The 12,520-nt window shown below is 43.4% G+C and overlaps 2 protein-coding genes across 10 annotated transcripts in view; one reads left to right on the top strand and one right to left on the bottom strand.

Annotated features, from left to right (window-relative positions):
• Ppil2 (peptidylprolyl isomerase like 2) overlaps positions 1-2,119 on the top strand; it is a 32,343-nt gene extending 30,224 nt beyond the window's left edge. For 2 of the 3 annotated variants that reach the window (XM_027924206.2, XM_071618338.1), the window contains one exon: positions 1,491-2,119. The gene's annotated coding sequence lies outside the window, so the exon portion shown is untranslated. The other variant, XM_027924207.2, reaches the window with a different exon arrangement.
• Ypel1 (yippee like 1) overlaps positions 1,654-12,520 on the bottom strand; it is a 26,467-nt gene continuing 15,600 nt past the window's right edge. For 3 of the 7 annotated variants that reach the window (XM_071618364.1, XM_071618357.1, XM_071618369.1), the window contains 5 exons: positions 12,178-12,461; positions 7,349-7,392; positions 6,565-6,673; positions 4,605-4,851; positions 1,654-1,847 (listed from right to left, as the gene is read on the bottom strand). In XM_071618364.1, the coding sequence (XP_071474465.1) occupies positions 4,762-4,851; positions 6,565-6,673; positions 7,349-7,392; positions 12,178-12,294 (360 nt within the window). In that variant the 5' untranslated portion in view covers positions 12,295-12,461 and the 3' untranslated portion in view covers positions 1,654-1,847; positions 4,605-4,761. The remainder of the gene's footprint in view (positions 1,848-4,604; positions 4,852-6,564; positions 6,674-7,348; positions 7,393-12,177; positions 12,462-12,520) is intronic. The other 4 variants (XM_071618342.1, XM_071618371.1, XM_027924210.3 and 1 more) reach the window with 3 other exon arrangements.

Genomic DNA, 12,520 nt, shown 5'->3' on the forward strand with positions numbered 1-12,520 from the left:
GACAGTCCATATCCTCTGATCTCCTGGTACTACTTGGGACCTTGTTAGAAACACAGATTCTCAGACGACTCCAGACATGATCCTGAGCTTCTGGGAGCTGAGACTCCCTAGTCTTTTTTTTTTTTGAAGCGGGGCAGTACTGGGGATCAAACCCAGGGCCTAAGCACTCTACCACTTATCCCCAGCCTTTCCCTAGTTTATTTTTAGTTGTAGTTGGATACAATATCTTTAATAAATTTATTTTTATGTGATGCTGAGGATCAAACCCAGGGCCTTGCCCGTGCTAGGCAAGTGCTCTACCTCTGAGCCACAACCCCAGTCCCCTAGTCTGTTTCGACAAATGCTCTGGGGCTTCTAACTCTGGAATAGAGCCTTGACAGTACTCTGCCACTCCTTGCTTGGAACTGGGCACGCTCACCTTTGGATGTATTAAGCCGCCTTGTCTCTCCACCCGAGTAAAACGTCCATGAGGCTTATAGCCCCTGCTGTGATGAGGATGGGGGACAGCACTGGACCTCACTGCTGAGACCCTGCTTCTCAGTCACCAGCTCCTCTGCCAGGCCAGTTCCCTCAGCATTCCTGACTTAAAGGTTCCTTCCATTGACCCATTTTTCTGTGAAAAGTGTCCAAAAAATTTCTACCCACATGTTCCTGATCACTTTTTGTTCCCTCTTCAGTCTGGCAGCCTAGCTTCTAGTCTCCTTATACCTTGGTTTCCTCTAAACACCTCTTCGGGAGCATGGTTTCTGCCTCTGGGGAGAGTGTCAAGTCAGTATTCGTATTCTCTGGCACCAGACCTATTAGATGATGTGTCTGTCCTTGGTCCATCACACCTCCTCCAATCTCATCACATTAAAATTCTAATGTAGGCTTGATTCTTGTGTTGATTCTTGTGTTTCTCTTGCCTCATTTACAACCTTGAATCCATCAGCACCTCTTGGTTCCAGAATATACCCTGGGCTCTTGATTTTACATCCCTGATACACCACAGGCCTGAGCCCTTTGCCCTCTGGATGGCAGGCATGCCCTTGCCCACTTCCATACTGTTGTTACCAAGTGATCTTCATGAGGCACATTTTCCCACTGTCATCTTGCTTCATGCCAGCCACTGGCTTTTCTTTGGCTGAGAACAAGGTCTATACCTCATCCCCACACGCCAGCTCCAACTTCTCCAGCCTCTCCCTCTGTAGCCACCCATGCCCATCAGTCAGAACCCTGGGCTCCTTGGTGACCCTGCAGCATTCCCATTTCATACCTCTTCACATCTCCCACCAGGTTTTCATCACTGTTTATCCCTGCCCACTTGTCTGATAATTCACCTTTGCAAGAAAATGCTCAACAGGATGCAGTGACAAGCCTGTAGACAGGGTGGGGAAGGGAGAATGCTGGAGGGGACTGTATGACTGACTCTGATCATGCATGAGGGTGCTGCCTGACTCTTCAGCCATTATTTTAACTGACTGTACTCTTATCCTTTTCTCTGGTCATAGTCAAAAGCTCGTGACCAGGCAGTGTGACACAGCAGTAGGACTCCAGCAGCTCTGAGACCCCAAAACAGCCCTTTGCTCTGGGTGAGCTCTGCAGGAAACCTGGGGCTCATCCCTCATTAAGGGCACAGCCTCATCAACAATGAGCACCATGTAAAACAAGAAGTCTGACATCAGAAGCTTTATTTATAAACCTCACACAAACATAGGACCAAAGGCCAGTGGCATGGCTTGGGGTAGGGGAAACTGAAGGCGGTGTGTGCACTTGAGCTTGATCATCCTTGCTCCTTGAAGCGAAGCTTCCTGCTGCCTCCAGGCTGCTGTTCATCTGTCCATCCAGCCTTATCCAGTGATCTGCACCTGCCCCAAGGGGAGGGCCACATCCTCACCCAAACTTGCCCTCCAGGGCAGAAGACAGGCCTGACCAAGTCCTTTGACAGAAGGTTTATATTTCTGTAGTTCATTTTAGAGCTTAAATTATGTCCTTCTAGATATTAAACCACTTGGATTTTGTAACTGCCTGATGAGATCATCAGGTAGAATAAACGACTTTTGGAAAAAAAAATCTCATCTCTGATCCTTTTGAATATCTGACAGATGCCATCAAGAATAAATTTTAAGATATAAAAATACTATGTGTGTACATATATAAAATGACAAAACTAAACCACCTTTCTAAAGCAAATGTACTGTGCCAGAATATACTACAAATGTATTTATAATCCTAGATACAACTCCAAACATTCTCAAGGAAAAAATTTAAATAAATAAAAGTCATGGGATGAGAGTTATTGTTTAGGAATTTAAGAGGGTGGAATATTCCAGCACTTCACCAGCACATCTGGTTGTGGTCTTGTGAGTATTACTTCCCCTGATGCCAGCTCATGGTCAGTTCATTTGGTTTACAGTTTAAAAAAGAAACTTATATTTCTCAGAAGACCACCACCATCAACAAAAAATGATAAAAGTTGTGTTGGTATCCATTACCAACAAAAGTACAAAATAAGTCATAAGAGTACTAGTAAAAAATTTTCAATCAATGCCATCACAAAAGACAATACAAAAACCAAAGTGCTCAAATGAAAGGAGCAGTAAACTTGCCCAGAACATATAAAAGCTTTAACTATAACCTTAGTATGTACAAAAATGGGTCAGAAAAATTCTAGAAAAGTCTCTTCAATTTAAGTAAAACATTTATGGAATCGTACTCGGGCTGCACTCTAGGCAGGCTAGTGAAGCCATATCATTTCTCCTCATTCTCTGAGCCTCCAAGGCTAAGTTCCCACTTGCAAAAGGAATGAAGACTAGAAAGGAAGTCACTGTTTAGCTATTTTTCACTTAGTGCTCATTTGTCAAGGAAGATGTCTTTCCCCTTTACAATTTCTCATAATGGACAGAAGCCACAGACCTTGCTACTTCATGTGCCACTCACAAGTGAAGCATCTTTAGATTTCAGACCTTGGGAGCAACAACTCCAGGCTCTGGCCACCTCAGGGTGGAAAGCTGTTTAACAGTAATACAGGAGCACAATAAGCCAGCCTCAGTCTACAAGAGACTAGCTCAAGAGAAAGCAGCTTGCTGGACCACCACCAGATGCAGAGGCTTACAGGCTGTGCAAAGATGTCCTTTCTTTTTTAGGGTGAAGATGTGCTTAAAGTAACCTGGCACTGTTACTCCTGCTAAGCTGATAATGGCTTGGTGACATGCCCACTAAGTCACTGAACCCAGGACAATGCATTTCCCACATTCCAAGGCATCTAGTCTTGGGCAAAGAGATGGCACCAAAGGGTAGGCTCTGGGATGAGCACTGAACTGGAGCCAGGTGGCAACGCAGTGCCTGCACTGGTGACGGGACCTGGGCAGCTGGGGAACTGGAACTGTCCAGAGACGGTTTCACAGCCACTTGCTAGGCTGAGAGCTATCAAAGCACACTGCTCTTCTAGCTCTCTGCCTCCCTACCACCAGCCTTTTTTTCTACCCCTCTTCCCTAAGCTGGGGTACAAATTGTTGAAACCCAAAACTTATGTAGAAATGTTTTCTAATCTCCATTCTCTGCAGATCGGCTGATACCCTTGAATAGTGCCCATGCACTGCAGAGGCACAGGAGGATGGTGGGCCATGACTTTAAAAAAAATCTGTGACAGAAACCCAGCATTTGGGAGACTGCCCAGGTCCCTTCCACATCAGCCCGCATGACAGCACCAGAAAGGGGAAAGGTGACTTACCTAGCAAGCCAAACACCTTTCCTTTACAACATTTAAACCCGTCTTGCAATTTTTAACCTTTTCTAAAGAAATTTTAATCTGGCAAATCTCAAGTTAGGAAGTTTTCCTGCTGGTTCTGACCTCTTTCATATGCAAAAATAATTCTTTTTCTTCAAGTACGTCCAGGTAGAAAATGAAATCCAGCTTCATACTTGGTCCAGCATGCTACTCTATAATGAACCAGCCATTCAGCAACTGCCAGACTTGTGAGCCACTGTCACTACTGAGGGTAAAACCTCCAGGTCCAGACCTGTGAGGCTATCACCTCAGTAATGGCCTCTGCAGGGCCCTGGGATGGTCTTTTCTAGAGATTAGTTCACTTGCTTTCTAGATAAGGAATCTATTGCCTTAAAGAAACAAAATGTTCATTAGACATATTTCTCTATTTATAGCTTATCTAAAATGTATTGGTTATGTTCCATTTTTGAACAGGCTAAAACAACAACAACATAAAAAACCACTCTGGGTGGATAAATTTGTTGACTGCTTCTGAAAGATTCTTAAATGGACACTATGCCTTACGGTTTACATGTAGGAGGAATAACCAATTTGTAGTTTTGAGAATTGGGGTAAAACAAGCTACCTTAATCTAAAAAAGGGAGAAGTGAGACTTGCTCTTGAAAGAGACCTTGCCTCTCTGGTCTTTAGGGACTTAGTTTTAGATTTCTATTAAACATGAAAAAGCACAGCCAAACTATATTGAAGGCATAGGTTAAAAGAAGGTATTAATTAGGCAAATAAGTCATCAGTTGGTTAATTCTTTTTCTAGAACTTGAGAAGTTAGAAAAAGATCATTGCAAACTTTCAGAAACAACCATGTACATGAACAGGACACAAATTAGGGATGCCTTACCCAAGGAGATGGCCAAGAGAGGCCTTTGAGTGTCAAAGCACGGCTAGCCTGTGAGGTCAAAGTTCAAGAAATATTGTCATCCGGGATGCTCTTACATCTCCATTACACTTCAGTCTCTTTCACAAAATAGTATTCAAGAGAATGGAAAGTTTCCACTTTACTCCCAACCATTGTCTTTGATCATGTGGGCAAGCTCAATAATAAATTTTCCTTCCTTATATTTCTGACTGCTCTCAAAGGCATGTTCCTTGGGAGGGGGGAAAAAAAGTAGAGAGAAGGTTTCAGGACAGAATCTTTCATTTTTCAACTTCATTATACCTTTTTTTTTTTCTTGGTGATGAGGTTTGAACCCAGGGGCACTCTACCACTGAGCCACAAGCCCAGCAATTTTTATTTTGAGACAGGGTAGAAAATGCAGTCTCCCCAGCTGCTGGGATTATAGGTATGTACCACCATGCCTGGCTTTCCTTTTCTTACAAAAATAGGGATTAAAGGCCACCCTAATTTGGTTCTGGGGATTTAACCCAGAGGTGGTTTACCATTAAGTTACGCACACTGCCCTTCTTATTTTTTTAGACAAGGGTCTTGCAAATTCCCAAGGCTGGCTGTGAACTTGCAATCCTTCTGCCTCAGTCTCCTGGGATTACAGGCCTGTACTGCTGTGCCCATCTGTGCAGTGTTAATTCAAACCTTCAAAGACCAGGATTTGGGATATAGCTCACTGGGCAAGCATGTGCTTAGCTGGTTTGAGGCTGTGGGTTCTATCACCAGCACACCAAAAAAAAAAAAAAAAAAAAAAAAATCTGTTTACTGAACATGTACTATGCATAGGGCAATTTAGGAGATATGATTGATATGAAGCACAGAGACATCAGTAAAAAACAGGTCAAAAATGCTCAGGAGCAGGCCTTTTATGCAAGGACTATGGATACCGTCCTATCATTTTTTAATACTGAGTATATGGCCTGATGATACCTGTGTTGGGGACATAAATGACTAGGGTGAGTTGTCTGGTAGGCACAGAAGAGATGGTCCCAGTAGGAAAGTAGCAGGTATAGCCATAGAGGAGACACATGGTATGGTGTCCATGAAGGGATGGCAGGGCTTCTGGAAGAAGGGCTCTGTGTTCCCTCACATTTTATGGAGGATCAGAGATGGTCAGAAATTCAAGAAAGAGGGAGATCAGGCAGCCCTGACCTGAAAAACTCTGGAGCCACAAATAATGTGGCAAATACCTTAAAAAAAGGAGGGCTCCATGTGTAACAGGCCTCTCGAATGGTATTGTCAAGGGTGGGGCTCCATAAGATGGACAGGTGGCTTTTGCTAGGAGAGAAGCTGGGGCAGAGTTGGACCTTAGGAAGCTGTCAACACAGAAGGGATCAGAAGCATGTCAGGCTCATGTGGCCTGGGACAGAGAGGGCTCAGCAGATGAAGGCGGGCAGCAGACAGTGTTAGGAGGAGACCAATCATCCTCACTGGCCTCGGACACCTGAGTGCTAGGGGACCAGGGAGGAGGACAGGCCTTAGAGTGGGGAAGAAGGTCCAGGCTTATCATCTTTCAGATTCACCGTGTCATCAGAGAAGGAATGGAGAGATGAAGGCTAGAGATAGGGCAGAGATGGCAACCATCAGCTCATGGTCCAGGGAAAAAAAGAAGAGCCCTGGGAGAAGAGTCTTTGGGTAACCTCTGCCTCTGAGCCCAGACACTGAGTAGTCTGCTGAACTTGCTCCAAACAATGGAACTCCCTTCATGGAAGTGCCTTTCAGGCTCTTGGAACCTGGGGCAGCCCCATGCATGACTGGTCCTGTGCCTTAACCAGCTTCCAAAGAACCTGCTGAAAATATGTCATTGACGGATACCACTCCAGAGAGAGGTATGACTCAGTTGCATAAGCTGTGTGTGCATGTGTGGCATATTGTATACATTACAGCACACCAGTTAGAAGAGGTAGGTACTCACGTATTTCCACCCGAGTGTGGTCTTGCAGTTCTCACAGTAGATGTCTGCAACTGCATGCAGCCCAGTGAGAAGGACCCTCTCCTCAGCGGGACCGCAGCCCACGTTCACCCTGTAGGGACACAGGTGACCACCCTGAAGGCCCATATTCCCAGGCCCCACTGCTGGCTTCCTCCCACCCTGCCCCCCTCCCCAATTATTGAAAGTTCACCAGAAAGCAGCACTGCACCTTTTCAGCTCCCCAACCTCCTGCCAGCTACCACCTTTAATGAGAAAGAATTTTTCTTTTCTTTTTGCAGTGCTAAAAATGAAATCCAGGGGCTAGGGTTGTGGCTCAGCAGTAGAGCGCTTGCCTAGCACGTGCAAGGCCCTGGGTTTGATCCTTAGCACTACATAAAAATATTAAAAAAAAGTATTGTGTCCAACTATAACTAAAAAATAAATATTTTAAAAAATGAAATCCAGGACCTCACACATGCTAGGTAAGCATTCTACCACTGAACTACACCCCCACGCCCAGGAGCAACTTTTTCTCTCCCCACAAGGATCCCAACATGGGACAGACTGCAGGAAACTAAAGTCCTTAGACTACATTTTCAAAAACTCCCAGCCATAGAAAACTAAAATTCTTTCAGGTCATATAAAGGCATTGGCTGGGTAATTCCAGTCCATAGGTGGAACTCCATTTATATATTCCAGCTATGCATAATTGAACAGGAGTTGGACAGAAGTGATCAATGCCACACGATGGGAACCCCAGGCCACCTGCCAGACAGCAAGTACTTACACAGAATTGAAGAGGTAGGCTCGTCCCTGACTTCCCTGAAAGGACTGTAAAGAAGAAGAAGGTGTTAGAAGATTGGTTGAGATAAGCCCCTGAGGAATTCTGCTTTCTGGAATGATTGTGGAACAAGGTGAGAGAGCTGCTCAGTCTTGGTGATCCTGTGGAAGTAGTAGTCCCTAGAGCATCATGCTAACCAGGGTTCCATTAACTCCACCAGAAGAGGTTACAAAGAACAGGACAGATGCCCCTCCAAAACTCTAATAATAAATGAGGTGAACAAACTGATTTTTCATCCATATTGAGTTGGGAAGTGAATTACTCTGTTGCTCCAACATTCTGAAAGTGACTGTATTGGAACATCATGGCAATACAGCACCAGGCATAATGGTATACACCTGTAGTCTAAGCTACTTGGGAGGCTGAAGCAGGAAGATCACTTGAGGGAAGGAGTTCAAAGTTAGTCTAAAATAAAACCAAAAAAATGGTCATGGTCTAAGATGATCCATTCTCAGGAGTCAATGATCTTCCAGTGACATCTCACCCCAAAATGTTACCAGCCAAGAAACTGATCTAGTATATTCATATATTCAATGTAAATTAATCAGAGTAAGGTAGTGTGCCTCTCTTGAAAAGGAAAAAATGCCCCATGGGAGGGTTCATCTGCTCTGGTGCCAGGCTCAAATGACTCACACAGCTACAGCATGGTCAACCTCCAAAATAATCAAAAGAAATGCAAACCAAATCAAGGTGTTTTTTTTTTTTTTTTTTTTTTTTTTTTTCCCCATCACCTTAACTTAAAGTCAAAAGGCTGTGAGGAATGCTTGCTGGGACATAATTTGACAACATCAAATTATAAAAGGCACATCCGGGCATGATGGTACACATCTGTAATCCCAGCAGCTCAAGCAGCTAGACAGGAGGATTGTGAGTTCAAAGCCAGTCTTAGCAACTTAGTGAGTCACTAAGCAACTCAGTGAGACCTTGTCTCTAAAATAAAATATAAAATAGGGCTGGGGATGTAGCTCAGTGGTTGAGTGTCCTGAGTTCAATCCCCAGTACCAAAAAATAAAGGAAAAAGAAAAGGCACAAACTGTATGACCCAGCAATCCCACGTTTAAGTATTTACTATGAAGAGCTGGACGTGGTGGTGATCGCTGTAATCCTAGTGGCTGGGGAGACTCAGGCAGGAAGATCTCAAGTTCTAAGCCAGCCTCAGCAACTTGGCAAGGCCCTAAGTAACTTAGAGCCTGTCTCAAAATAAAAAAGGCTGGGGGTATGGTTTAGTACCTCTGTGTTCAATCCCTGGTACCTACCCCCCCCCCCCCCGCAAAGAATTTACTACAAAGAATCAATCAGCTTGAGTGCATAAGGAAATGTGACAGAAATGGTCACTGTCACAATATACATAATGGGGGGAAAAAAAGGTGAGGCGGGGAGATTCTCATCATGTAAACAATGGCATCCATATACAGGATTCATGTAGAGGATGGGGAAACAGGCTGGTGAGTATAATGGAAAGAAATTTACAAAAAATTAAGTGTAAAATAAGTGTCAGTGTAAACTCTTCATTTAGAGTGAATAATGTGGTTTCTATAGACCAAAGAAAAGACATCATATTGTCAAGCCATTAAGAGGGCTAACTGCAAGGAACAGAGGTAGAACAAGGCAAGCGGAAAGACCAATTCTCCTTTTACTTTGCATATGTATTTTTTTCCTTTTTGATGGTGCTGGAGATTGAACCCAGGGTCTTGTGCAGGCACTCTATCACTGAGCTACATCTCCAGTCCCTTTTATCTTATTGATATAGGGTCCTGATAAATTGTTCAGGTTGGCCTCAAACTTGCAATCCTTCTGCCTCAGCCTCCTGAACGGCTGGGTTACAGGTGTGTACCATAGCTCCTGGCCCAGTACTTTTTTTGTGTGTGTATAGGAGATTGAACCTAGAGGCACTTAACCACTGAGCAACAAAAGTCTTTTTTAAAATTTATTTTATTTTTAATTTTTTGGTATAGGGGATTGAACTCAGGAGCACTCAACCACTGAGCCACATCCCCAGCCTTATTTTGTATTTTATTTAGAGACCGTGTCTGAGTTGCTTAGCGCCTCACTGTTGCTAAGGCTATCTCAGCCTCCAGAGCCACTGGGATTACAACTCCTTTTTATTTTTTGAGACAGGGTCTTCCTAACTTGTGAGGCTGGCTTTGAACCTGTGATCCTCCTGTCTCAGCCTCTTGAGTCACTGAGATTATAGGTGTGTGCCACCACGCCTGGCCCAATAAGCATTAGTTTATATTTGATTGAATCCAGGGGTACTTATCCACTGAGTCACATTCCCAGCCCTTTTTGTACTTTATTTAAAGACAGACTTTGAATTGCTTAAAGTCTTGCTAAATTGCTGAGGCTGGCTTTGAACTCGTGGATCCTCCTGCCTCAGCCTCCCCAGCCACTAGGATTACAGGTGTGTGCCACTGTGCCTGGCTAAGCATTACTTTAATGGATAATTATAAGCAATAATTTCTTTTAAAATTAAAAGCAAAAAACAAAAAACAAAGGGAGAGCACCTGCTTGACCTTAATAGACATCTCTCATCTGAGCATGAAATAAATCTTTATTTTAAGCCACTGAGATCTGACTTTTTTCTACCTCACTTGATGCAAACAGCATTTGAGTTTTTGTTTTTGTTTTGTGCTGGGGGGTTGAGTCCAGAGCCTCTGGCATGCTAAGTACTAGCATGAGCTACAAGTACCCAGCCAACCAGGAATGTTTTAATTTTACAATACAGCTTTCAGACTTAAAAGGGGTATTTCCTTAAGTGGTTTTCTAGGATTTGAAATATCATTCTGTGTTCAATTTAACTAATAACTGTTTTATAGAACTTTTGCATATCCTGGCCAGGCATGGTGGCACAAGCCTATAATCCCAGTGAACAAACTTGGGAGGCTAACATAAAAATTGTACATTTGAGGCTGACCTTGGTTATCAAGACCCTGCCTCAAAAAATAATAAACCCTGGGGATATAACTTAATGGTGAATCACCCTTGGGTTCAATCCTCAGTACCAGTATGGAGAAGGGGGAGAACTTTTGCACATCCTCGTTAGCCTTCAGTTTTCTAGACTAGTTTTCTTGCCTATTATGCAAGTCTTTAGTTTCCAACAGGAAATGACAGAAGCAGCTCTGCAATTCAGATTCAGATGTTAGTCTGACCAGAATGTGGGGCAGCTAACTTCTGTAAATTAGGGCCAGGAGAGGGATGGGTATGGTGGTACATGCCTGAGACCCCAGCTAATGGAGACTGAGGAAGGATGGTTGCCAAGTTTGAGGCCAGCATGAGCAAGTTGGCCAGACCCAGTCTCAATGTAAAATAGGAACAACTAAGGAAGTAGTTTAGTGGTAGAGTGCTTGCCTTCTGCTCTTGATGTAATGTTAAAAACAGCTAATGGTCTAGGGTTCTTTAAAGGAAGCATCTAAAATTCCTTCTGGCTACCTCTAATGACTGATACACCCAGGATGCTCCAGAAAAAAAGACCACACTGGTGCCCGACTATCTGTTCAGGTGAAAGGTCATGGCCAACAGCAGGTGTCATTGCTCAGTGAGATTACCAAACCCCACAGTCCCTAACTGAAGGCCCAGAGTGCTCTGCCAGTCATTATCTCATGACACCTTTTTACACACTGCACCTGTCTCAGAAAATGAGGTGCCTCAGGAGCTTCTACCACTTTCCTGAAAGTTCTGGATGGAAAAAGGAGCCACAGAAGCAAAGAGAGCAGAAAATCTGCCTTGTTTAACATGTTTTATTTCAGATGATAAACAGAAATAACATCTATTACTATTGAAAATGCAAGAGATAAATGTTATTCAAATTGAGTTAAACAATAAACCTACGAAGAGATTCTTGGAAGGTGCAACTTCCTGATGAGAAGTAGCCCAGGTAGATAGGTGTGGGGTGAAGATTGGTTCCCAGAATGAATATTCGCTTTTCCATTATATTTGTATTATTCTAAATGTTCACATCTGGTTGATTATAACCATCACATCTGCTAATAAAGAGCTCAACAGAATGAGGAACCAGGATGCTTATTTATGTCTTGGGTCTGGAGGTACAGACCCCCTACAGCTTTAGTCGTGGGCTCTTACAGACCATGGCACAGGTGGGCATGTCCCCCTAGGCATTTTCTTCTCTTTATATTTTTTTCTTTTTGGTTCTAGGGATGGAACCCAGGCTCTTGGGTATGCTAATCAGGTGGTCTACCACTGAGCTTTACACCCAGTGCTCTGGGCATTTATCTGAGCAGCCTCTTTCCTTGTTAATTACTCTAAACTAGTCCTACAGATTTTCTATAGACTTCATTTCTTTCATGTTCTCTGATTTCATATTAATTTCACTGCTTTGACAAATAACTGACTCATCTTGCTCTTAGTAATCTACAAGAATTCCAGATGCCCAGTTCTCCAACACCCATCTATTGTGCCAAGATTACAATAAAGATGTTGGTGTAGGGTCTGGAGTTGTGGCTCAGTGGTAGCAGAGTGCCTGTCTGGCATGTATGAGGCACTGGGTGTGCTCCTCAGCACCACAGAAAAAATGTAAATAAAACAAAAGTATTATGTCTACCTACAACTACAAAAAAAATTACAAAAAAAAAAGATGTTGTTGTAGCCACATTTAATCATGCACAAAACTTTCACCAACACTGCCCAGAAGGCTGTAGACCTTTACAACACAGCAAATTCAGGAAGTCATGTGGTATACTAAGTAAGTACCATGATGACAAATGAAAATTGTGTTAAGTGTGTTTCATGAGGTTTTTTTTTTAACTCAAACCACTTGCCTTGGAGATCAGCTCGTCGTGATTGGCCAGGTGGGCTCTGCAGTGGATACAGCTGTACGTTCGGTGACAGTTTGGTAGGTAAGCTTGGAACGTTTTGGATTTGGTCATTTTCACCATTTCTGCTGGATGCTCCTCACTCAGCTCAGGGCTGGCACTTGAAGACCTGCGGCTCTGCTGGACTCTCTGACAAAAGAAACACTGGAAAATGCACGCAAGAGCCGTTGTTGTTTGGAAGGGTGTGTGGCACTGTCCACACAGCTGGGACAAGAAAAAAATGTCACAACCTGTCAACAAATCAGACATAGCTATGGATTATATAAAGAATAAAATATATATTATTAAG

The sequence above is a fragment of the Marmota flaviventris genome, chromosome 1 (genome assembly GCF_047511675.1).
Source record: "Marmota flaviventris isolate mMarFla1 chromosome 1, mMarFla1.hap1, whole genome shotgun sequence".
Lineage (NCBI taxonomy): Eukaryota > Metazoa > Chordata > Mammalia > Rodentia > Sciuridae > Marmota > Marmota flaviventris.